At 47.0% G+C, this 27439-nt stretch overlaps 2 protein-coding genes across 14 annotated transcripts in view; one reads left to right on the forward strand and one right to left on the reverse strand.

The window, feature by feature from the left end:
• Positions 1-1357, forward strand: part of LOC130296510 (uncharacterized) — a 29921-nt gene extending 28564 nt beyond the window's left edge. For all 4 annotated transcript variants that reach the window (XM_056548106.1, XM_056548105.1, XM_056548108.1 and 1 more), the window contains exon 7: positions 763-1357. In XM_056548106.1, the coding sequence (XP_056404081.1) occupies positions 763-1034 (272 nt within the window). In that variant the 3' untranslated portion in view covers positions 1035-1357. The remainder of the gene's footprint in view (positions 1-762) is intronic.
• A 6621-nt stretch (positions 1358-7978) lies between these two features.
• Positions 7979-27439, reverse strand: part of SP2 (Sp2 transcription factor) — a 58696-nt gene continuing 39235 nt past the window's right edge. For 2 of the 10 annotated variants that reach the window (XM_056548470.1, XM_056548471.1), the window contains 7 exons: positions 15838-15999; positions 12923-12991; positions 11630-12493; positions 9793-10078; positions 9471-9645; positions 9162-9358; positions 7979-9073 (listed from right to left, as the gene is read on the reverse strand). In XM_056548470.1, the coding sequence (XP_056404445.1) occupies positions 8973-9073; positions 9162-9358; positions 9471-9645; positions 9793-10078; positions 11630-12493; positions 12923-12985 (1686 nt within the window). In that variant the 5' untranslated portion in view covers positions 12986-12991; positions 15838-15999 and the 3' untranslated portion in view covers positions 7979-8972. Of the gene's footprint in view, positions 9074-9161; positions 9359-9470; positions 9646-9792; positions 10079-11629; positions 12494-12922; positions 12992-15837; positions 16000-16415; positions 16552-19753; positions 19940-19963; positions 20144-20184; positions 20340-27439 lie in introns of those variants that run through there. The other 8 variants (XM_056548467.1, XM_056548475.1, XM_056548466.1 and 5 more) reach the window with 8 other exon arrangements.

A 27439-nucleotide genomic window follows, 5' to 3' on the forward strand; every position in this document is an offset into this window, starting at 1 on the left:
TGATAGGAGGAGGGGTAGTAGGGACAGTGAGACATGTGATAGGAGGAGGGGTAGTAGGGACAGTGAGACATGTGATAGGAGGAGGGGTAGTAGGGACAGACCCCCACTAATCAGAACTTATGACATCAGAAGTTTGTAAATATGATATTTATACTTGAAAGAATCTGTTATGAGTGTTACCTGCACTAACCTGTTGGTACAGACTTGCAGTGCGGGTGACACTGATTAATGTTATACTTACCCCCAGCGTCCATCTATCTTTTATCCTTATTTTTCCATTTATACAAATCAGCAGCTTGGTGTTCGGGGGGGGGGGGGGCATGCAGATGATACGGCTTTTGGTCCTTTAATATGCCCGGCTAATAAATACTCATAACCCTTCCTCTGCTGCTTTCTTCATTCTGCCTACAGTGCTTTGCAAAAGTATTCACCATCAGCAACATCTGGAGGTCTGCAGGTTGTAGACCACTGTCCTATACTTTACATTGCACGGATCCCTCAACAAACGACGGTTTCAACAAACGATGGTCCATTTGGAGCGGATTACCATCGTATGTTGAGGGAACACTGTATACGGAGAAAAAGAAACCTATAAAATGAACAAAAAGACTAGAAAGATAGCTCATATGTCTTTTGGGTATTCTAAGCTTCTAAAAACAATGCCATACCAGGACAAAGCTCTTATGTTCCCCAGAAATTCCACACGTCAGCAGTGGATTGCGTCTAATTGTACATTTAATCTTCCCATTTTTTTTTTTCCAGCTTATGTGACAAGAGCTTGTGGTCGTGGCTGTAACTTCAATGCGGTTATAAACAGTAAATGCGGCACATCCCGAAGGGCCGTGAAAAAGATGTCCATACGCATCGACTGGACAGAGGGAGGCGCTAAACACTGCCCCAGGCCTACATCCAAATCCCCGGCTCAGAGACTACAGTCCCCCAATGAAAAGGCTACGGTCACTGAAACAAAGGCAACAGAGACGTTCATCACAGACTACGGGCCCCAGAACGGCCTTCAGATAACTAACTGCTAAATGCTTTGACTGGATAAAGCAATGGTCCCCAAACTGTGGCCCTCCAGACGTTGCAAAACTACAACTCCCAGCATGCCTGGACAGCCAACGGCTGTCCAGGCATGCTGGGACTTGTAGTTTTGCAACATCTGGAGGGCCACAGTTTGGGGACCACCGGGATAAAGAATGATATAACATTATCCAAAGCAGCCAATGACCACAAGAGGCACGAAATGACTTTAGGGTACATTCACACGTACGCAGATTTGATGCGCAGGATTTTCTGCTGCAGATTTCAATGTAAACCAAATGACTGAGCTCCGCTTCTAATCTGCAGTTACAAATCCAGCGCATCAAATCTGCGCAGGATCCTGTAGGTGTGAACGTACCCTTAATACGCATGTTTTATTGATGTCTGTAAATTTAAACACTGGTAAAATAAACTTTAGTCTGTTTTTAAATTTGGCTATAATAGAATAGCAAAAGAAAAGGGCCCTTCTAGAGAATCTGACTCAATGAAATTTAAAGGGGTATTCCGGGTTTATACATCAGGATAGGGGATAAGATGTATGATCGCAGGGGTCCCGCTGCTGGGGCACCCCCGCGATCTCTTTGCAGCCCTTGGCATTCTGTGCCGTACGCTGCTTCCGAGACGGGGACGTGATGTCACGCCCCCTCCATTCATGTTTTTGGGAGGGGCCCCCTCCCAAAGACATGAATGGCGGGGCCGTGGCATGACGTCATGAGGAGCGTGGCTGTGAAGTCACGACCACTAGTGCAGGAACTCGGCCTTTGTTTAGAACGCTGGGTGCTACGGGAGATCGTAGGGGGCCCCACCAGTCGGACCCCCGCGATCAGACATCCCCTAGCCTTTGGATAGGGCAGTGGTCTCCAAACTGCGGCCCTCCAGATGTTGCAAAACTACAACTCCCAGCATGCCCGGACAGCCGTTGGCTGTCCGGGCATGCTGGGAGTTGTAGTTTTGCAACATCTGGAGGGCCACAGTTTGGAGAACACAGAGATAAGATGTCTAGCAGCGGAGTACCCCTTTAAATGACAGAATAGGGAATAAGTGTGACTGACTGACCAAAAGGTCCCCTGCGATCATACATCTTATTCCCCATTCTCTGGATAGGGGATAAGATGTAAAAACCCGGAATACCCCTTTAAAGGGATATGACTGATCCTTACATAAAGCCATTTACAGTGCATTTAAAATGTTATCAGACCTTTTCACATTTTTCACATTTTATGTATTAAGAAGAAAACATTTGTCTTGGCTTTGTGCTTAGGGACATTGGGGGAGATTGATCAACACTTGTGCAAAGGAAAAGTTGCCCATAGCAACCAATCAGATCGCTTCTTTTATTTTTCAGGGGCCTATTCAAAAATGAAAGAAGAAATTTGATTGGTGGGATTTTCCTCTGCACAAGTTTTGATGAATCTCCCACATTGCCTTGTTGGAAGGTGAACCTTCAGCCCAGTCTGTAGTCCAGAGCGCACTTTATCAGGCTGTCATTAAGAATATCTCTGTACTTTGCTCCATTCAGCTTTCCCTTGACCCCGACCAGTCTCCCTGTCCCGCAGCATGATGCATCACTGTACTAAGCAGGTGATCAACAGTGCCTGGTTTCCTCCAGACATGACCCTTTTTTTAGGCCTGGGTTACGCTACGAAATTTCTGCTTTGAAATTCCACTCGGAAATTCCGGTGCAGCAGAGTTCCAATGCTGGCAATGGGATTCCGCAGCACAGTGCACACTGCAGAGTTTTCGAAACAGACTATCTGCCCCCGAAAATCCCCTCTAAAAATTTGGCAGATTTCCACTCTGCAGACATTGCCGTTAGAGAGATGAGCGAACTTACAGTAAATTTGATTCGTCACAAACTTCTCGGCTCGGCAGTTGATTTTTTCTGCATAAATTAGTTCAGCTTTCAGGTGCTCCGGTGGGCTGGAAAAGATGGATACAGTCCTAGGCAAGAGTCTTCTAGGACTGTATCCACCTTTTCCAGCCCACGGGAGCACCTGAAAGCTGAACTAATTTATGCAGGAAAAGTCATCAACTGCCGAGCCGAGAAGTTTGTGACGAATCAAATTTACTGTAAGTTCGCTCATCTCTAATTGCCGTCTATGGGGCCAACAATGTCTGTTCGGTCCTAGTGCCGACTAATTTAGTTGGCGCTGCCCACACTCGGAATCTCCAGCCAGATTTTGCCCGTCCGGAGATTACGCGGTGTGAACCTGGACTTAGCATTGAGGCCACAAAGTTCAACCTTGGTTACATACCCTCTGACTATATAATCCCACCCATCACCTGATAGCCACTCCCATTATAAAAATTAAAGGAAAACTGTCACCTGTTCACCTACACTAAACCCAATATGCTGGGTTATAGTGTGAATGAACAGGAGACTGATGAGGGATTAATGGGTTAAATACATACCTGCATTCCGGAGATCTTTTCCCTCCAAAGATCGGCATCCATCTTCAGAGAATTGCGCGCTGGAGGCGGGACCACCGGCTCAATATGAATATTCATTGTCACGGGTCATGTGAGCGCTGTGCCGACTGATCGCTCACGTGATAATTAGTATTCAAATTGAGCCGGCGGGCCCGCGCAATTCTCTGAAGATAGATGCCGATCTGTAGGTATGTATTTAACCCATTAACCCCTCATCAGTCTTCTGTTAAGAGACATGTTTAAAGGGGTAGTCCAGTGGTGAAAAACATATCCCCTATCCTAAGGATAGGGTATAAGTTTGAGATCGCGGGGGGGTCCGACTGCTGGGGCCCCCTGCGATCTCTCTGTACGGGGGCCAGGCTCTATGGCCAGATAGCGGGTGTCGACCTCCGCACGAAGCAGCGGCCGACACGCCCCCTCAATACATCTCAATGGCAGAGCCGGAGATTGCCGAAGGCTCTGCCATAGAGTTGTATTGAGGGGGTGTGTCGGCCGCCGCTTCGTGCGGAGGTCGACACGCCCCCTTCCCGCGGGCTGTCGGGGCTCCGTACAGGAGATCGCGGGGGGCCCCAGCGGTCGGATCCCCCGGGATCTGCAACTTATCCCCTATCCTTAGGATAGGGGAAAAGTTGTTCACCACTGGACTACTCCTTTAAATCTGCCGGCAACTTTACAGCCCGAGACTTGCCTGCTGGGACTTCTGGCAAAATCTGGGCATGCTGGGAGTTGTAGTTTTGCAACAGCTGGAGGCACACTGGTTGAGAAACTGTCTTCCAGTCATAAAACGGACTTAAAAATGCATGTGTAAAACTGGCCTTATACTAAGCTCACATGTTATGGATTTGCTGTGGAACACCGTAACAGAAAAGCAAATGAGGTTTTTACTATCTACACCAGTGGTCTTCAACCTGCGGACCTCGATGTTGCAAAACTACAACTCCCAGCATGCCCGGACAGCCGTTGGCTGTCCGGGCATGCTGGGAGTTGTAGTTTTGCAACATCTGGAGGTCCGCAGGTTGGAGACCACTGATCTACACACTGTGGAAACTGAGCATGGAACATGAGAGTTTCTGCTTTAAAAAAGGGATTTGTTGCAGTTCCCCAATCTCAATGTGAAAGTGAAGAAATGCAAAAAATTCACAAGCAAAGTCAGCAAGTTCCTCGAGAAACAATACGTCTGTCTAAATAAAAAGGTCCTGTAAAGCCGCAGGGTCATTCATTATGTCATGAGCACGTGTTCAGTCCCAAGTATGTGTGTGTACGTGTATTAGGGCTGTATATGTGCCGCAGAGCTGTATGGTTCTGTAATGTATGTGAAGCAGTGCTGTGTAGGATATGCATGCTGAAGGGCATTGTGGATATATAGAACGTCATGAAGTGTTAGAAAAAAAATAAGTGAAGAAATTAGAGATCGACCGATATCGATTTTTTTAGGGCAGATACCGATAACCTGTGACCTTTCAGGCAGATAGCCGATAACTTATACCGATATTCCAGTATAAGTTATCGGCTATTTGCCCCCCACTCGGCCCTGCAGATGAATGATTTAAAGCGGGCGCTTTAAATCAATGAACTGCAGCGGCTTTTGCGGGGTCGGAGGCCGCCGCCTGCTTCTCTCCCCCTGCCTGTCCTCCCTAGTCCAACCACCACCGCCGCTGCCCTATTGCCTCCCCCATCCCCGGTTTTATAATTACCTGTTCCCGGGTCCGCGCTACTTCTGGTTCCGGCGGCGTCCTGAGCTGTCACTGATGGTGATGTCGCGTTGAGGACGTCACTCGTCATTGCGCTGCACAGCGCGCAGGAGCCAGAAGTAGCGCGGACCCCGGGAACAGGCAATTATAAAACCAGGGATGGGGGAGGCAATAGGGCAGCGGCGGTGGTAGTCTCTGGCCGGGTAGGCAGGGCGGGGGGTGTTGGCATTATCGGCAAGGTAATTGCCGATACCGATAATGTCCAAAATCGTGAATATCGGCCGAACCGATAATTGGTCGATCCCTAGAAGAAATATATATTTAGGGATGTACCAATACTGGTATCGGGACCAATACTGGACATTTTCAGAAGTATTTGTACAGGATGAAGAGGCTCCTCACATTATTAGATATTGTTGGATTAAAATGATATGACTTAACCCTCTCTTTAACTCTTAAATCATCAAAGTTAGTGACATTGACACCTCCACATTCTTATACCACCAGGGAATTTCTTAGATTTTCCTTTTTGAAAACCTGAGGTGCATCCTATAGTTAGGTGCTTCTTATAGTAAATTAGGCATCATTAGGTGCTGGTCTGCCATGGAACATTTTTGCATCAAATCTGCTGTGTGTGAACTTAGCCTTAAAGGGGTACTCCACTGGCCAGCGTTCAGAAGTAAATGTTCCGAATGCTGTTTTCGCACTGCGGGGGTCGGCCAAGCCCCTCGTGACTTCACGGCTCCTCCCATAGACTTGCATTGAGGGGGCATGGCCGACCCCCGCAGCGCGAAAACAGCATCCAGAACATTTACTTACGAACGCTGGCCAGTGTAGTACCCCGTTAAAGGGGTACTCCCGTGGAATTTTTTATTTTTTTAAATCAACTGATGCCAGAAAGTTAAACAGATTTGTAAATTACTTCTATTAAAAAATCTTAATCCTTCCAGTACTTTTTAGGGGCTGTATACTACAGAGGAAATGCTTTACTTTTTAGATTTCTCTGATGTCATGACCACAGTGCTCTCTGCCGACCTCTGCCGTCCATTTTAGGAACTGTCCATAGCAGCATATGTTTGCTATGGGGATTTTCTCCTGCTCTGGACAGTTCCTAAAATCGACAGCAGAGGTCACCAGAGAGCACTGTGGTCATGACATCAGAGAAATCTAAAAAGAAAAGCATTTCCTCTGTAGTATACAGCCCCTTAAAAGTACTGGAAGGATTAAGATTTTTACAAATCTGTTTAACTTTGACACCAGTTGATAAAAAAAATAAAAAAGTTTTCCATGGGTGTACCCCTTTAACCCCTTAAGGACTCAGCCCATTTGGACATTAAGGACTCAGACAATTTTATTTTTACATTTTCTCCTCCTCCCCTTCAAAAAATCATAACTCTTTTATATTTTCATCCACAGACTAGTATTAGGGCTTGTTTTCTGCGCGACCAGTTGTCCGTTGTAATGACATCACTCATTATATCATAAAATGTATGGTGCAACCAAAAAAATACTATTTGTGTGGGGAAATTTAAAAGAAAACCGTGATTTTGCAAATTTTGGAAGGTTTTGTTTTCACGCCGTACAATTTATGGTAAAAATGACGTGTTCTTTATTCTCTGGGTCAATACGATTAAAATGATACCCATGATAACATACTTTTCTATTACTGTTGCGCTTAAAAAAAATTGCAAACTTTTTAACCAAATTAGTACGTTTAAAATCCCCCTATTTTGAAGACATATAACTTTTTCATTTTTCCGTATAAGCGGCGGTATGAGGGCTCATTTTTTGCGCCATGATCTGTACTTTTTATTAATACCATATTTGCTTATACAAAACTTTTATTACCTTTTTTATTAATTTTTTTGGGAATAAAATGTTATAAAAAAAAGCAGCTATTTTGGCCTTTTTTTTTTACGTTCACGCCGTTCACCGTACGGGATCATTTACATTTTATTTTAATAGTTCGGATATTTACGCACTCGGCGATACCAAATATGTATATAAAAAAAATTTTTTACACTTTTTGGAGGGAAAATGGGACAATTTACGTTTTTATTGGGGGAGGGGGTTTTTCACATTTTTTTTTACTTTAATTTTTACCCTTTAATAGTCCCTATAGGGGACTATTTAAAGCAATCACTCGATTGCTAATCCTGTTCAGTGCTATGTATAGGACACAGCACTGATCAGGGTTATCGGTCATATTCTGCTCTGGTCTGCGGGAAGGCAGATCAGAACAGAAGACTCCCGGAAGACAGTGGAGCCAGGTGAGGGGACCTCCGTCTGCCGTGCAGGATGATCGGATCACCGCGGCAGCGCTGCAGGCGATCTGATCATCCTGTTAAGTGACAGAGATGCTGCAGATGCCGTGATCGGTATTCATCACGGCATCTGAGGGGTTAATGGCGGACATCCGCAGGATCGCGGGTGTCCGCCATTACTGGCGGGTCCCTGGCTGCGATCCACAGCCGGGACCTGCCACGCATGATGCCGGCATCGCTCCGATGCCCGCGGTTATGCTCTGGACGTAAATGTACGTCCTGGTGCGTTAAGTACCACGTCATCAGGACGTACATTTACGTCCTGCGTCGTTAAGGGGTTAAACATTGACTGATAAGAAACAGTGAAATAAGAGCTCTATGGGGGAAAAAATGATAGTTTTAGGGACCTGCCACTGTTTAAACTACAATTCGGAAGTGCAATCGCAAGTAGCGGCCTCTAGTGCTGCAATGAAACGTGTTACGTGTGTCAGTAAGTAGATTTTTTTTTCCCATAACAAATTGTACAACACTGACGGTCTCTGAGCTCTCACCTCTATCATACACAGTGTTCAAGTGAAATCCCCTCTTTTATTTAAATTAAGAGTTTGGTGATAGCTAACAATGCAAATACAACTGAAGTCGTATACATACTGAATAGAAAGGAACAATGATCTTCTGGCACAAAGGCCCAGGTATTAGAAAGTACACGGAGCAGTGATTTCTGCTTCTTTGTTATGGAGAGCTGGGGAAATTCCTGGCCAGAAACTGGTAGAGCAGGTATTAATGCAAGATTAGCGCAAGCACAGTTAGGCCGGGTTCACACCACGGAATCTCCGACTGGAATTCCAGCCAAGATTCCTAGGGAAGCCAGAAGTCCCTGCTAGGACCGAACATACTGCATTGCTGTCCCCATAGACGGAATGTTCATTCTTTTGGCAGAACTGTTCAGAAACGAATTGCGGTCTATGGGGACGACTATGCAGTCCACACGGTCCTAATGCTGGCACTGGCTATCCTCAGGATCTTCAGCTTGAATATCGGGTGGAGATTTTGATGTGTGAACCCGGCCTTAAGCTCTTACACTTAAAAATATTGGAAGAGGGGAGATATATTAAGGCACCTTCCTTAAAAGGGGGAGAGCAGTGTAAACATGGAATGTTCTGGTCCAGCCAACAGGTTGTTGTCAGGTAATGTACGCACGCTCTTCCCCCAGTGAAATCCTTCATGTTTGATAGCAATAGTAAATACTATGCTGAAGAGTCCTTTCCTCTTAATGATGCTGACGTATACAGAGCGGATCTGTAGTCTACAATCTGTGGACATCTTTTTCTCAGCACAGAACTCATGGTGGTCTTGAAAACTCTACCATCTGCCTGTTGGGGGCGCTCCAGCAGTAAGACAGCTTCTAGGAAGTGGTGATAGTCACTACTAGCGTTATTAGGCATGGTATTTTCGGTGTATCCCAAGCATAGCTGGAGTTCCATCTTGGAACGCAGTGGCATCATTTTGGGGTCCCACAGAGTTAAGATGGTTTTCGCTTGCATTACAGCTTCTTTGGCACGAGGTGTGTCTTGAAGTGCTTGCTGACATGGTCGCTGCGTGTGAACCTCTTCTGACAGTGAGGGCATTCAAAGCGCTTGTCACCTGTGCAGGGACAGCAGAGGAAAATCAGTATACATGTCATACATGTGGGTGCCTTACACGTGCATGCGTGCATACATGCGTCACACACCTGTGTGCGTGCGTGCGTGCCGTTGCAGCTCATCGCTGCGGGTGAACCTCTTTGTACAGTGTCCCCAGTTGCACACGAACGGCCTCTCCCCGGTGTGCAGACGGACATGGGCTCTCAAGAGTGAAGTCTTGCGAAATGTTCTCCCGCATTCAGGGATGTGACACACGTGCCTCTTTCTGCCAGGGGGGCCCCACCTGCTGAGAGGGAGAGAGTGTCTCTCCTCAGCACAATAATCCCCTCCATCAACCCCCCGCCCACCTGTGCCCCTTACATGACTGGCCTCACACAGCTCTGCTGCATCACTCTCACCCCTTCTCCCTGTCCTTGCAGTTTGGACATGTACAGGCCACCCTCCTCCTCTTCTCTCCTGGTTGTAGCTCCCCAGACAAGGCCTGTTCCATCTGTAGCTGTATCTGGGAAGGGCTGAGGCCACTGATGGCAACGTTATTACTGGACACGTTCTGCACACTGATTTGCTGATGCCCTGATTGGATACACAAGCACAAGGGTGTGTTGATTCATTTAATAGAAGGAGAAATCAACCAAAACAAATTAATCTGTGAAATGTTCAGGAGGTAAGGGCTGTAGCTTAGGACTTTGTTTGGCTACATGCTCACACTGGGATATACACCTGCAGCATTGGTGATGGTTACGGGTACTCCTTGCACTGGGACGCCATTGATACTGATAGTTTGTATACCCTGTGCGGTGGCCGACAGCTGTGCTGTATTCAGGTTAATAACGCTCCCCGCTGGAGCAATTTTGGCTAAGGACCGCTCTTTGCGAGTGACATTTTTCTTAGTTGGAGTAGCAGATAGTGTTGGCAAGGACCCTGTGCCTCCCATGGAGCATGGCTGAGGTGTAGACTCTTGCAACATCAGTGTCTGTAAATCTCCTGTAGATGTGCGGAAGTAGAACTGTAAAAGGAAAAAGTATATCAGATATGGAAAAAAAAGGCAGATACTTATATCAGAAAACATATAGGAGAAGGGGGATTTATCATTCCCTGCACTAGTGGCAAAATTGTACAATTTCTTTTTTTTTGCACCAGTCACTCTGCGCTGGTGCAGGGAATGATAATTCACCCCCATAAAGTAATGAGGACCTATAACCTCAAAATAAATTACTTCTGACCTTATTAAATTATTTCAGTCAGTTAAGAGGGTTTTTGGGCCTTAAAAAATGGATGACCAATTGTTTGGACTCTCAGCAGCACATAAATCAGCTGTCTGAAGGGCTGTGGCACTCCTGTGATCCCTTAATTGACTCAATGACCTATGACATACATTTTTGTCGCAGCCGTCTGTGCCTTGGCACAACATGACAAAAATTGTATGCCATGCAACTGTTCTTGTATCACAGACAATGAGTGATGGCTGCTATAAGCAGCCGCTACACACCGCCAATGACAAACATCTGTGTGATCGCGGATATCGGTCATTTTACTCCTTAAATACAGAAATCAAAAGTGATCACAATATTAAAGAAGTGAATTTACAGAAACAGTGCCTCTCAGCTGCCTGACCAGCACCTCCCCAACATATTATCTGGGTGACGGCTGGATACCATGTCTGCTGAAAGCCTCTGTTCCTGTCATTATAAGATTTGCCATACAGTCTGCCTCAGGCAGGCTGTACCAGCAGAGCGCCAATCTAGCTGATCAAAACTATGCAAAAAAAAAAAATGTTAAATTATAAGGGTCAGAATGAAATAGGGTCGCCCTCACTAACGCTTTTTACCGGAAAAAAAAAATTGTTGCAGTATATTCATCTTGTTGCTTATGTGGTAATTTATTTTTCTGTTCAATAGAGGCCGACTGCTGCTGTATGTGTAATGCTTTCTACACCTGCTCCAGATGAGAACCCCGGAAGAGGGGATGAATATATATATGGAGGGCAGAAGAGTTATTGGTCATCACCGGATGGGGCGAGGTTATCGCACATACAGCAGTAGCCCGCCTCCATTGAAAATAAAAAAAAATAATTACCATATTAAAATCAAAATGGATGCCTCCGGAACAGCTGCACCGATATCTCGTTTTTTGTTTTTTTTTAATTGCTGCTTTCTCGAGGCCTAAACAGGCTGGGTTGTTAAAGGATTAAGCCTCATAAATCCTCTGTACCTGCAACTGCTATACTATTAGTAGCTGTGGTGCAAGGTACTGCAGTGTACTCCCATTCAAGTGACATCACTCATTTTACCACAAAATCTACGGAGAAATATAACATCTGCAGGTGCCCTGGTTGGGAAACATTGCATTACACAGATCTCAGTGACATCAGTGCTGCCTTGTAATGCCTGTTTGGGTCCTCCAGACCGAGAGACAGGAGTTCTGGTTCCGCTACATTGCCTCCACCTTTATTGTTTATCCAACCACTGTGTTACACACGTATACTGGTAACAATTTGCTGAAAGACTATCCAAATACATACATCAACAAGCAAGAGACAGACAATGTGTTTCCGTACCTGTGTGGGAGTACTGTCTGTGTTGTGGACACTTTGCATTGGTTTCTGTGGCACTGTTGGCAGTGTAGCGGATGCTGCCTGTACCACTCTCAAAGCCTGTTGTGGTATTTGCACTAGTTGTGTTTCAGCCTTGGGCTGAACAAGCTGAAGTACGGCATGCTGACCGGCATTGGGACTCTGAACAATCAGCAGGTTGTTTCCAGCCTGTAGGATATTGTCTGCAGTTGTTTCTATTAATACAGTCTCCACCTGCTCCTGAGTAGGAGAACCAGGCGTCGGCCCTGGTGGAAGAGGCTTCCTACGAGGCTTTTTACTCTGTCTGCTAGAAACAAGCTGACTGCTAGTGTCTGTGGAGGTGTCTGCCAGGTTACTGAGAGGGAGTGCCAAAGTGACGTTGCTGCCAGCAGTTCCAGTCAACTTCATAACATTGCTGTTTTTGTGTGGAGGGGCAGGTTTTATGGGCACATGTTTTGTAGAACTGGTGGCTGGGGCAATCTGAAGGGTTGTTCCACCATCAGTGGAATTAATAATCTGATACTGAGTGCCCAGAGTCTGTGGAACTGCCTGAGGGGAGGTCTGTGAAGCTTGATAGTGTCCAGTCTTGCTCACTGGGTTCTGTATGGTGAAAAAGAGCTGCCCGTTTCCTGTCCCCAATTGTGGAAGCTGGATCACATTTCCTTTGGCAGATAAAAGTCCTATACTTTGTTTCCCTGGACTCAATGGTAATGGTGCAGGTTTTATGGGTATTAGCCTTTTCCGAGTTGGGCGTTGTTGTGCCGGAGGAGTCACAGCTGTTTCGACTGCAGGGGGACCAATCTTACTGCACGTGGCTGCCAGGAGAGCCAACGGAGAGGGCTGTGTGTCCTGCATGGATTGAATAAAACATAGAAAATAGTTGCTATACTTACAAAAAACACACATGAATAAAGGGTTACTCCAGTGGAAAACATTTTTTTTTTTTTAAATCAACTGGTGCCAGAAAGTTAAACAGATTTGTAAATGACTTCTATTTAAAAATCTTAATCCTTTCAGTACTTTTTAGCAGCTGTATGCTACAGAGGAAAATCTTTATTTTTTTAATTTCTTTTATGTCTTGTCCACAGTGCTTTCTGCTGACACCTGATGCCCGTATCAGGAACTGTCCAGAGCAGGAGAAAATCCCCGTAGCAAACCTATACTGCTCTGGACAGTTCCTGACACGAACAGAGGTGTCAGCAGAGAGCGCTGTGAACAAGACAAAAAAAAATGAGTTTTGTTATTTTTCTTCCATCTTGTCTACAAAAACCAACTGACCTGGGAAGCGGAAACAGCTGGCTGCAAGTACTCACTCGGACTCACAGCAGCGGCTGCAGTCATAATGAACTAAAATATAAAAAAAAAAAATGGAAATATATTAGTAATGAAAAGATATAGAGACATTTCGAAACTGACCCAATATGTGTTCAAATATATAAGTTGCAAAATGTGTTCCATGCAATCCTCCAGTGCCTCACCAGTCCTAACATTTATTCAGATACTAGCTGAGTACCCGGCGTTGCCCGGTTTTTCCTTCCTAATCCTTGTTGGGGAGGAAAATAAACAAAGGAGGAAGCTTTTGACTTCATATCCCGTCCTCATATATTGTTGTCATATCCCAACCTCCTATCCCACAATCCTATCCTGACCTCCTATCCCGTCCTCCTATCCCGACCTCATATCTCGACCTCCTATCCCATCCTCCTATATCAACGTCCTATCCCATCCTCCTATCCCGACCTCCTATCCTGACCTCTTATACCGACCTCCTATTGCGTCCTCCCATCCCGTCCTCATATCCTGACCCGTAATATGTGTACCAGTTATTGAAATATCTCCAGCCGTGCAGAAGTTATGTGAGAACATACATTTCCCATTGATTTGCATGGGACTTTAAACAAAAGCCCCGACCCTCACAAATGGAGGTAGTTAAGGGTTAAATTAAATATCCTATATTTTAAGTGGACATATAAGTAACATGTGACCAAGTATTATCGAAATATCTCAAGCCGTTTGGAAGTTATGCAGTAACATATATTTCCCATAGACTTGTATGGGACTTTAAACATAAACCCCGCCCCTGGCAAATGGGGTGAGTAAGGGTTAAATCACCTCTCCTATGTTTGTTGTTGACATATAAGTAACATGTGTGCCAAGTTTCATGTTAATATCTTTAGCCGTTTGGACGTGATGCTGGAACACACACCCACATACATACACCCACATACATACATACACACATACATACATACATATATACATACACACACATACACATACACACACACATATATACACACACACACATACACACACATATACACACACACACATATATACATACACACACACACACACACATATATACATACACACACATATACACACACACACACACACATATACACACACACACACACACACACACATATACACACACACACACACACACACACATACATACATACATACACACACACACACATATATACATACACACACATATATACATACACACACATATACACACACACACACACACATATACACACACACACACACACACACACACACATACATACATACACACATATATACATACACACACATATTGGGGGAGATTTATCAAAACCTGTGCAGAGGAAGAGTGGTGCAGTTGCCCATAGCAACCAATCAGATTGCTTCTTTCATTTTCCACAGGCCTCTAAAGAGGCCTGTGGAAAATGAAAGAAGCGATCTGATTGGTTGCTATGGGCAACTGCACCACTCTTCCTCTGCACAGGTTTTGATAAATCTCCCCCATTGAGTTTTATATATATATAGATAATCTACAGAGACAAGTTAAGCATCTTTGTAAATGAGTTGCATTATCTAGTACTAATCCCGAGTTACAGCCTGTATTATTATCCTAGAGCTGAACTGACATTTCTCGGGGTTGTCACTGGGAATGGAGGAGAAGCTTAAGGCCTTATGGCTTATCTGAACAGCTTTAGAGCAGAGGAAGAGTTTGCTTTCTGTACAGTATCGAGGGCAAAGATGATTCCTGCAGAATTGTGAAGGCAGCTTTGAGCCATCATTGGTAACGGGAGGATTAGTACAATGCAAGTGATGCAAAGTATTTACTGTACAAAGTCAACTATTAATGTACATTAAAGGGGTAATCCTATTTAGGAAAATGTACCACCTATCCAGGGTAAGTGTCAGAGCACAACCTGTGTATCTCCATGATCTGTCGTTTTTATCAGTACCACTTTTGCTTAGGTTTTACTCTTTATTAAAAAAAAATTTGGAAAAAATGTGACAAAAAAGCAATTTTGGATTTTTTTTTTTTTTTACGTTTACGCCGTTCACCACAGTATGGGATAATTAACAATATATTTTAATAGTTCAGACTTTTACGCATACGGCGATACCAAATATGTGTATTAATTATGGGTTTTTTTACGCTTTTTTGGGGGTAAAATGGGAAAAAAAGACGTTTTACTTTTTTATTGGGGGGGGGAGGGGATTTATTTTTTTTTTTTTTAAACACACTTTAATAGTCCCCATAGGGGACTATTTATAGCAATCATTTTATTGTTAATACTGTTCAGTGCTATGTATAGGACATAGCACTGATCAGTATTATTGGTGATCTTCTGCTCTGGTCTGCTCGATCTCAGACCAAAGCAGAAGACCCCGGGAGACGGTCGGAGCCAGGTGAGGGGACCTCCGGCTGCCATGCTGGATGATTGGATCCCCGATCAGCCGAAGTACTGCACTGCCGCAGATGCCGTGATCTGTATTGATCACGGCATCTGAGGGGTTAAATTGACATCCCCGCGATCTCAGAGGTCCGCCATTTCCGGTGGGTCCCAGAGCCGGGACCTGCCGAATTTGACGCGAGCACCAGATCATGGTGGCGCATAAATGTACGTCATGGTGCGTTAAGTACCATGGCACCATGACGTAAATTACGTCCATTGTCGTTAAGGGGTTAATGGAACTACCCCTTTAATTCTAGATGTGGACTGTAGAATAAAAGAGTAAATACAACAACTGTACTCATGAAATGTGCAGCTCTAATATTAGATACAACAAGGACCAAACAAACACACAACTAGGCAATAAAATTACAGCAACACAAAGTTCCCTGGAGCGTGAATCCTAGTACCAGGTATAAAGAGAGATATACAGAGAAACGTGATACTGACCTCTGCTATATACTTATTAGAGTCTAGTATACACAATGAGTCCGCTGGGTCATCTCAGGGAATGTGTCCTGTTCACAAGGTCTTCTCATAAGGTGGGTCAGTCCATGCGTCAATACCCGACATTCCTGAATGTTCCTTCCTACTGCTGAACAATTCAGAGACCTAAAATGTAGAAGACATTAATAAACAGGTCTAAAGATCGCAGATATTTGCAGAAGTTAAAGGGGATATCCAAGAGTGAAAATTATCTCCTATCCACAAAATAGGTAACAACTAGCTGACTGGTGTCTGCTGGGACCATCAGAATGGAAGTCCCTTCGTCCCAGGTTATCAAGCAATAGAAAAAAAAAAAACACATTTGTCTGCAGGTTGTGTGTGGTATTACAGCTCAGTTCCATTGAAGTGAATCGAGTCAAGTTGTAATACAACACACAACCTGAGGACAGGTGTGGTGCTGTTTTTTTTTTTAAGAAATTCGCCGTTTTGCTATTGCTGAACAATCCCTTTCATGGGACAGAGTACATGCTTGTGCACTTCTCCCGTCACCCTTGTTGGGATTTCCAATGTGCGGTACTCACCTTTCTTCAGAAGGCCCATTGAGAGTGAATGGAGATGGAGCCAAACATGCACAATGCTGATCCATTCACCCAGGGTACAAGGGATCTTATGTTCAGTGGGGGTCCCAGTGGTCCGACCTCCACCAATCAGCTTGCTATCCCCTATTATGTTAAAACTGCTTTAAGAAAAAAAATCTAGTTCTAGGAACATTAGGCTTCTTTCACACTACAAAATCCTCCATTTTTAAACATTCGTAGGAAGATTCGTGTGAAAATCAGCTGAAAACGGCAGTAACAAAATCCTATAGGTCCGTTAGAAAATCCCATTATAGTCTATGGGATTTTTTTATATCCATAATAATCAGTTATAGATAATGGACGTTAGTTTGTTACGGAAGATAGTTATGGAAGAAATAGTTCATGAACTATTGCTTCCGTAACTATCTTCCGTAACAAACTAACAGTCTGTAACGGATTAATACGAATATTAGAAAATCCCATAGACTATAATGGGATTTTCGAACGGACGTATAGGATTTTGTTACTGCCGTTTTCAGCTGATTTTCACACGGATCTTCCTACGGATGTTTAAAAATGGAGGATTTTGTAGTGTGAAAGAAGCCTCATACTGTATGTATTTACATGCAGACTTTGGCATATATACAGTCATGGCCATAAATGTTGGCACCCCTGAAATTTTTCTAGAAAATGAAGTAACACATGTTTTGCTATACACACGTTTATTCCCTTTGTGTGTATTGGAACTAAACCAAAAAAGGAGGAAAAAAAGCAAATTGAACATAATGTCACCAAACTCCAAAAATGGTCTGGACAAAATTATTGAGACCCTTTCAAAATTGTGGAAAAATAAGATTGTTTCAAGCATGTGATGCTCCTTTAAACTCACCAGGGGGAAAATAACAGTTCTTTAAGATTTCAGTAATTTTTTCCAAAGGGTGTGCAATGCTGCTGGGGACCCCCGGGATCTCGGCTGCGGCACCCTGCTATCATTACGGCACAGAGCAGACTCCCTCCGTGCGTAATGACCAGCGATACGGGGGCCGTAGCATCATGACGTCACGGCTCCGCCCCCTTGTGACATCACAGCCCGCCCCTTAATGCAAGTCTATGGGAGGGGGCGTGATAGCCTCTCATAGGCTTGTATTGAGGGGGCGGGCCGTTACATCACAAGGGAGCGGAGCCGTGATGTAACGATGCTCTGGCCCCTGTATCGCTGGTCATTACGCACAGAGCGAATTTGCTCTGTGCAGTAATGATAGCGGGGTGCCGCAGCCGAGATCCCGGGGGTCCCCAGCAGCAGGACCACGGCGATCTAACATCTTATCCCCTATCCTTTGGATAGGGGATAAGATGTCTAGGGGCGGAGTACCCCTTTAAGGGTGCCAATAATTTTGTCCAGACCATTTTTGGAGTTTGGTGACATTATGTCCACTTTGCTTTTTTTCCTCCCTTTTTTGGTTTAGTTCCAATACACACAAAGGGAATAAACATGTGTATAGCAAAACATGTGTTACTGCAATCCTTTTCTGTGAGAAATACTACATTTTCTTGAAAAATTTCAGGGGTGCCAACATTTACGGCCATGACTGTAAGATAGTGATAAGCATAAGGCTATCCTTCATAAAACATAAGGACAAGGACTATTCATAGTATTTAGAATATTGGGCAGACTAGATGGGCCGAATTGGCGAACATCAATCCCTGTAGTCGTGAATGCTTGGCTTAGCCACATGTTCACTTCTTCTGAATGGAAAGAAGAAAAGCGGGCAGGAGGGGAGGACAAGACGCTGTCACTTAGGAGAAGGGGGGACAAGATGCTGTCACTTAGGAGAAGGGGGGACAAGACGCTGTCACTTAGGAGAAGGGGGGACAAGACGCTGTCACTTAGGAGAAGGGGGGACAAGACGCTGTCACTTAGGAGAAGGGGGGACAAGATGCTGTCACTTAGGAGAAGGGGGGACAAGACGCTGTCACTTAGGAGAAGGGGGGACAAGACGCTGTCACTTAGGAGAAGGGGGGACAAGACGCTGTCACTTAGGAGAAGGGGGGACAAGACGCTGTCACTTAGGAGAAGGGGGGAAAAGACACTGTCACTTAGGAGAAAGGGGGGAGGACAAGACGCTGTCACTAAGGAGAAGGGGGGGACAAGACGCTGTCACTTAGGAGAAGGGGGGGACAAGACGCTGTCACTTAGGAGAAGGGGGGAGGACAAGACGCTGTCACTTAGGAGAAAGGGGGGGAGGACAAGACGCTGTCACTTAGGAGAAGGGGGGAGGACAAGACGCTGTCACTTAGGAGAAGGGGGAGGACAAGACGCTGTCACATAAGAGAAGGGGGGAAGACAGGACGCTGTCACATAGGAGATGGGGGGAGGACAAGACGCTGTCACATATGAGAAGGGGGGAGGACAAGACGCTGTCACTTAGGAGAAGGGGGGGTGGACAAGACGCTGTCACATAGGTGAAGGGGGAGGACAAGTTGCTGTCACTTAGAAGGGGGGGACAAGACGCTGTCACTTAGGAGAAGGGGGTGGAGGACAAGACGCTGTCACTTAGGAGAAGGGGGGGTGGAGGACAAGACGCTGTCACTTAGGAGAAGGGGGGAGGACAAGACGCTGTCACTTAGGAGAAGGGGGGAGGACAAGACGCTGTCACTTAGGAGAAGGGGGGGAGGACAAGACGCTGTCACTTAGGAGAAGGGGGGGGAGGACAAGACGCTGTCACTTAGGAGAAGGGGGGAGGACAAGACGCTGTCACTTAGGAGAAGGGGGGAGGACAAGACGCTGTCACTTAGGAGAAGGGGGGAGGACAAGACGCTGTCACTTAGGAGAAGGGGGGGGGAGGACAAGACGCTGTCACTTAGGAGAAGGGGGGGGGGGGTGGAGGACAAGACGCTGTCACTTATTGCACTAAAAGAATTGGCAACTAAAATCAAACATGCCCAATGCTTCCGACAGCTGCAAAAATTGGAGGGTTAGTCCAACTTTTTTTTTTATGCACATAAGGGCCCTTTATTCCCTTGTCCCACTGAAAATGCATGCATGCTCTGCCAGAACGAGCGTGCACGTATGTGTAGGGGGGTATTAGGCCTCTTTTTTTGTGTTGAGAGGGAGATGACAGCTGCTGAGGATCGTTGTAAATGTCTACTGCAATTTATAGAGCAATGTTTCCCAATCAGGGTGCCTCCAGCTGTTGCCAAACCACAACTCCCAGCATGCCCGGACAGCCAAAGGCTGTCCGGGCATGCTGGGAGTTGTAGTTTGGCAACAGCTGGAGGCACGCCGGTTGAGAAGCACTGTTGTAGTGACAGGATAATACAGTTTAGGACATTGTGTTTACATAGACTCCACTGAACACCTTCCTCCTTCTTGTTCCAACTTTTGACTGCAAGCTCTTGGGCCCAGGCTATTTCCATATAGTGTCAGAATTGCGAACATCCTGTTTACACCAGTCCCGCCCACACCCCGGAAGCACCCAACAGCCCCACCCTGTCTCCGGCTTTACAGTGATATCTCCCCTAACGTACACACCGGAAACCGTAAAACTCACCCGTTATCTAAAACGACAGCTTCCGTTACCGAGCCCGCACCGAAACTCACAGCCTTCCGCCTCCTCCTACCCGCACCCACGTAGCCAACCATCCGCTTCCCCCAACGGAGTGACGCAGCTGACCACCAATCCCCGATAGGTCGTAGGATGAAGGACAAGCGGGCGAACCAATCAGCGGGGAGAATGCTGTTTATTCGGCCAATCAGAATGAGGCTTTTTACCGTCACATGTTTGAGGCGTGAATTGAAGGGTATACTCCGTAGCCGCAAGGATTAGATGTGGTCCTAGTCTTTCCCGACGTGTAGGCGTGATGTTGGGTGGAGTCTATGGGGAGTGAAGCTTGTGCGTAGTTGACTAACACCACTTTCTACAGGGAGCCAATGGGAATCGTCTGGCAACAGTACGTGATTGGCTGAAGCCTTTAGGGGGCGTGGTCGTGTGGGAATCACTAGAGCGCGATCTGTGTGTTATGGTTCTGACCCCATGGAGGGGACTTGGATACTGCAGCTTGTGCCTGACTGAATACAGTGGTCCTTCAAGTTACAATATTAATTGGTTCCAGGACGACCATTGTATGTTGAAACCATTGTATGTTGAGACCATAACTCTATAGAAATCTGGTAATTGGTTCTGAAGCCCCAAAATGTCATCCAAAAATAGGAAAAAGTGAGGATTAAAGAAAAATAAGTAGATAACTATTACAGGTAAAGCAAATCCTTACATATAAAAGTAATAAAGATCTCCTGGGAGCTGTAACTCTTTTTATTATAAAAATGAAAAACAAATCTGATACAAAACATAAAACAAAAACAAGCTTAACCAGCTATAACAAACATAACATAAATAAAATTACAAAAACCAAATCTGCCTAACCGGCCAGCCCAAATTTACTAAAATATACTTTTACTTTTTTTACATACCAAAAAACTAAATATCACACTCAAACACGCATTCCAAAAAGAACATAAAAATAGCCCAACTTGGCTTATAAAAATATATAAAACATAAAATAAGCACGACTTGGCTATAAAACAAAAGAAAAGGAACATAAAGGTAGCACAACTTGGCTGTAACTCAAAAATGACCCTTACCCAGGGGAAAAAAATAAAAAAAGTAAAAAAAAATATTTCAGCACAACTTGCTAATAAATAACACTCTGCCTCACAGCCAGAGATCCACCGGTGAAAGAAGGGCAGGGAAAAGCAGCGCGGAGACGCGGCCGGAGAGAGGGCCCAAAGAGCCCAGCCCCACGCACCGCCCCCGCACGGCCGCAAGGCCCGCGAAGCACGCCCAGCACGGCAAGGAGCCGAGGACTGCCAGAGAGGATCTGCGCGCGGCCCAGAAACCGGCGAGAGCCGGACCCAAAAAGATCAAGCCACAACCGAAGAAAAGGACAACACCGCCGAAAAGCGAGACCGTGAAGCCGGAGGCGAGGAGAACAGAGACACCGGAGGGGAGCAGCCCCCCCAAGGAGGAAAAAATAAAATATAAAATTTTATACACAAACATGTATACATGCATACACGCAAGCATACACATACATATACATACACACATATATATATATATATACATACACATGTATATACACATAAACGCACACATATACATACACATAAACACATATGACACTACTTAACTACTGGCCCGACTGCACTATACACTATATAATATAAAACAATATAAATACAAAACCCAATATATACAAAACACAATATATACAAAACTTCCTGAAAATACACAAAAATATACTACAGAAAACAACGGAAAACACCTACACTAAAACTGTCCCCTCACCCACACCACCCCTCCTGTACATGGGTCAGAGTCCATACCGTCCATACAGTTCTCAAAGTCCAGTCCTTAACTGACCCATGTTAGGACCCCAAAACACCACAAAACCACCACCCACAAATACACCCTCCCCACCTAACACTCCTCCCAACCAACTTATATACAAACTTATACATTCTGAACCACCACCCCCTTTAGGCCCAAGTTTGGTTGCCTGTAAGCCCTTCATACCATGTAAATTGAAAACAAAACAAAAAGCTAATGTGCACATGCATCAGCCCACCACCAGGGAGAAGGATGGCAGACCTGATACATAAATCATTTTATACTCTTTCCCTAACTCCCCCTACAATTCTCCCTAATTCTATCCCTACAATAAATCTGACCCTACCCTCACCCTATCTCTACCCCTATAACACTGCCCCTAACCAAAAATAAAAGGTACTCTACCCAAAAGGTTTAGTACCTAGGGCACATGAAATGAGAAACCTCTCCACAGGAGAGAAGCCCTACTGGTACCAAGACTGCCATTCTCCAAAGACCTGATCTTCCCGAGGTCACCAGTGATGTTCCTACAGACCTCCACCTCGGAGAGGATTTTCTGTTGGGTCGACACTAAGCACCGTGCGTTCCACGTGTAGTACCTAACCACTAAACTGACTAAAAATAAAGTGCCCCGATCTCGGCCACCCAGGTTCCTGAATGCCCCATAAGCCCACTCCGGATAGGCAAGGCCGGCAAGTTGACTCCAGCCGATGGAAGCGCCCACCCTGTTGTAGACCCCTATGTTAAAGGGACAATGAAGCAGGAAGTGGTCCATGCTTTCCAGCGTGTCCCCGCACTCTTCTCGGGGACATCCCCGGTCATCAGAGTTCCTGTACTTCAGGTTGTCCTTTACACATCGCTTCCCCTGAAAGCAGCGCCAGGCCAAGTCCCAAAACTTCTGGGGGATCCTTTTCATGTTTAAAAGATACAACCCCTCCCTCAGATCCCGACCTGGGCAGTCCCTGAGCGCCAGAGGCTTCTGGAAGTGGGTCAACAGAACCCGTTTGTCAAGGAACTGCCTTGACTGGGTCCTGATCTCCCACACTCCCAGACCCCACCGACGTATCGCCTTCAGAGTCGGGGTAGCGTAAGCCGGAAGATATCCATGGGGCGTACGGAGGTCCTTCACTTGCCCTCCTGTCTCCCATTCCTGGAAGAAAGGCCGAAACCACTCCTTGCAGGAGAGTACCCACGGAGGAGCCCTCTCTTTCCAGAGGTTTGCAATGTTGGCTTTCAAGAAGGTGTTCGTTAAGAACACCACGGGGTTTACCATAGATAAACCCCCTAGTCTCCTCGTGCGGTACGTAACCTCCCTCTTGACTAGGTTCAACCTGTTCCCCCATAACAGTTGGAAAAACAGGCTGTAGACCCTAGTGTAGTAAGCCTCTGGTAAGATACATACACTGCCCAGATAGATAAACAAGGGGAGCAGGTACGATTTGATCAGGTGTACCCTTTCCCTGAGGGTCATAGACCAACCTTTCCACTGGTTCACCCTCTGAGTGGCATCCTGGAGCTTACCGTCCCAGTTTTTGGTGGGATAATCATCCTGGCCGAATGTGATGCCCAGAATTTTTGCTGACTCTTGGAGCCCTGGAAGGGTGTCAGGGAGATCAAACGTGGGATCTCCCCCTCCCAGCCAGAGACTTTCACACTTATCCCGGTTGATCTTGGACCCGGATGCCTCCGAGTAGCGGTCCACCTCTGACATCACCACATCGACCTCCTCCCGTGAGGAGACGAAAATAGTGACATCATCAGCGTACGCCACTACTCTCTGGGCGACATCCGGCTCCGCCAGAGTCATCCCGACTCCCGCCAACGGCCCACAATCTACCCTCCGGACGAAGGGATCGATTGCGAACACGTATAACAGCGGGCTCAAAGGACAACCCTGACGGACTCCGGACCCCACCTCAAAAGAGCGGCCAGACCAACCGTTCACCAGCGGGAAACTCTCTGCCCCTGCATATAAGGTGACAAGCCAATTCACAAAAGTACTCGGTAAGCCATATCTCAGGAGGACGGACCAGAGGTACTCGTGGTTCACCCGATCAAATGCTTTGGCCTGATCCAAGGACAGCATGTACCCCTTCCAGAGACCCGCACTACTCCGCTCCACTGCCTCCCTGACACTGAGGACAGCACTTAAGGTGCTTCGGCCCGGAACAGAGCAGTGCTGGGCCCCCGAAAGGAGCCGGGGTGCAAACTTCACCAACCGATTAAACAGTATCTTGGCCAGAAGCTTCCTGTCCGTATTGAGAAGAGCTATGGGCCTCCAATTCTCAATCCGGCTAGGATCTTTACCCTTTGACAGAAGAATCAGGGCTGACCTCCTCATTGACTTTGGTAGAGTGCCCGAGGAGAGACACTCATTGAATACCTCAGTCAAGAGGGGAGCTAAAGACTCCTTAAAGGTCCTGTACCACTCGGATGTTAAGCCATCCGGACCTGGCGACTTCTTGGGGGCGAGCCCCTCGATCGCCAGTCTCACTTCCTCTTCCCTGATTTCTTCTGCCAAAACATCAAGAGAGGGGTCTACCCCTGGCTCAGGGATAGTTTCAGCCAGGAAAGCCGACATCCCATCTCGATCTAGATCCTTCCTTCCCAAGAGGTGCGGGTAGAAGGATCTGACGACCTCCAGGATCCCTGATCTGGACCGATTCAGAGATCCCGTACTATCAATCAGTCCTGAGACCACTTTACTACTCACTGACATCTTACAGTTCTTGTAAGGGTCGGGCGAGCGGTACCTCCCGTAATCCCTCTCAAAAACCAAAGATGCGTGCCTATCGTACTGACACCCCATCAGCAAGGATTTCACTCTGGAGATATCCTCCCGGCTACCTCCAGTCGAGACAAGGAGCTCGAGTTTCCACCTCAGACCCTGATACAGGCGGTACCTATTCAGGGACCTGAGGCTCGAGAGCTGGCGGAAGAACCCCGCAACCCGCTTCTTGAATATCTCCCACCACTCTGACTTACTACTACAAAAGTCCAGTAAAGGTACCTGACTCTGAAGAAAGTCCTCAAAGGACTGTCTTATCTCCGCTTCCTCCAGGAGGGACGAATTCAGCTTCCAATAACCTTTACCCATCCGGGGGGTCTCTGAAACATTCAAGGAAAACAAAATCATACAGTGATCGGAGAATTCCACCTCAACCACGGACACTGCGGAAGAGACGGCTTCCTCCTTTAAATAAAACCTGTCTATCCTAGACCTGCAGCTACCTCGATGATAGGTGAAACCCACGTGGCCTGAGGGGCTCCGGATGTGGGCGTCCTCTAGGCGAGCTTCCCTAACTATATTATTGAGGGCCACGCTATCGTAAGCCAGCGGACCATTGGAACCTCTCCTATCTTGGGACCTCGTGACATTATTGAAGTCCCCTCCAAAAATCACTTGCCGGCTAGTAAAAAGGAAGGGCTTAATCCTCATAAAGAGATCTTTTCGTCCCCACTTGGTTTGTGGGGCGTAGATGTTAATGAGCCGGAGCTCTTGCCCCTTCATGAGGACATCTAAGATCAGGCACCTCCCCATTTCTAACTCAATAACCCGTCGGCATTCAACCGGAGCGGTAAAAAGGACCGCCACCCCACTATACGGCTCAGCCGCAAGAGACCAGTGGGAGGGCCCATTCCTCCACTCTCTCCTGGCTTTTACCAGGGAGGCTAGATCTGACAACCTGGTCTCTTGCAGATACAAAATGTCGGCTTCAACACGGCCGAGAAAATCAAAGGCTGCGAATCTAGCCGTATCCGACTTTATGCTGGCACAGTTAATGGATGCCAGCGTCAATGGGGTGAGTGCCGCCATCATGGGTGATTAAGTTAGACGGCCTCACCTTTATTTCTTCTTCCCCTTCTTCTTCGTGCCCTCATCCCCAGAAGAAGAAGAAAGGGCAGGACCGCTTTTACCCCTTTTTTTGGACTCACTCTGGTCCATATGGTCCCCGTCTCCGTCCGACCCCGGTCTAGCCTTGCCCTCCGAGGAAGGTGCCTCAACAGAACAGGGCCCAGTTCCCCCCAGAGGCTCTCTCTCCCTAGGCACCTCGCCCTCACCTTCCCCCTCCAAGGAGGGGGAGGAGATGTTATCAAGGACGAGGTACCGGTTTGACAGGTCAACCAGAGGGGGGGCAGTCAGGCTTCCGCTTTGGACCCGGCCCGCAGTACGAGGGAGAGAGGCTTGGACCTCTTCTTTCTCCCTTTCTTTTTGCCCTTGTCTTTCTTTTTGGCCTTCTCTACACTCTCCTCATCCACACTTTCATAGTGGGAGGAATCGGAAGAGTCGGCCATATTGCCTTCCTCTTCGCCCAGTCTCCTGACCTCCTCATCCAGCACGTCCTCCTCCAGGGCTTCAGTCATTTCAGGGCCAGCTTCAGGAGCAGGGGCCGGAGCTACCCCCGTCACTTGGGCACTCTCCTGCTCCCTACTCCTCCTCCGATTTTCCTCCCGCCTTAGTTTGGCGGGGCCCTTCCTCCTCACTAGCCCTGGTGCGCCCCCATCCCTGCTCGTACCCTCTCCAGCCGAGGCAACTTCACAGCTCTCCCCAGCCGGAGCGGCCGCCGCACGGGCGAAGGCGCTAGGACAACGGCTGAAAGGGTGCCCGAGGACACCACACAGATGGCAGCGGATCTGCCTACAGGATGCGGCCAGATGACCCACCCCACCACACAAAGCACAGACCTGTACAGTACAGGCTGCGCTAAAATGGGTGGGGCTACCGCACCTGTGACAGACCTTAGGCTGCCCCTGGTAGAAGACCTGGATCCTGTCACGTCCAAGGAAGGCAGCTGACGGAATGTGGGCAACCGTACTCCCTGAACGCCTGAGTTTGACGGAAAACGTCCAGGCCCCGGACCAGATCCCGTGCTCATCAATGTTTTTCTTGGGCATGTCCGTCACATCCCCATACCGACCGAGCCAGGTCATGATGTCGTAACAAGAAAGTGACTCGTTACGGGTCAAAACGGTCACCTTCTTGACCGAGTTCTGACGGGAAATTGCCTTTACGGCAAAATCCCGCCAGCCAGGCTCGTTCTTCGCCACCTCGTAGTTTGACCAGAAGAGTTCGAGACCCTCTGGCCGAACGAAACTGACGTCAAACTCGGACGTACCGTAGGGGTGGATCAGGGCAAAGATGTCACTCGCCCTGAATTCCATCTGGAGGAGGAGCTCAACCACTTTAGCGCGAGGTGGGCACGCATCCTCACCCCTCCAAATCAGACGGACCACATTCCTGCGGTTATTGTCCTGCCCGGTTGTCGGGAGGGACCAGACCACCTCCCCATTCTGCTCTCGGAAAGCCCCCAAACCGTGCCTCTCTATCCAGAAAGACAGGTCGACCTCACCCCTTCCCTCTACCTGGATCGACCTGTCTCCCCTACGCAGAGCCTCCAGGAGGCGCTGTTGCAAGTAACCCCCGGGGATGGACGGAGACGGGGACCCCCCTGGACCCCCGGCAGCGACATTAGCATAGCTCCTAGGAGCAGTCACTGCCGGGGGGGCAGCCGGGCCAGACCCAGACCCAGAACCACCATTCACACCACCACTCACACCACCACTCACATCATCCTTTTTCCCATTCATACCACTACTCCCACCAACATTCACTCCACTGACACTCCTCTCATCCAC

The sequence above is a fragment of the Hyla sarda genome, chromosome 12 (genome assembly GCF_029499605.1).
Source record: "Hyla sarda isolate aHylSar1 chromosome 12, aHylSar1.hap1, whole genome shotgun sequence".
NCBI lineage: Eukaryota > Metazoa > Chordata > Amphibia > Anura > Hylidae > Hyla > Hyla sarda.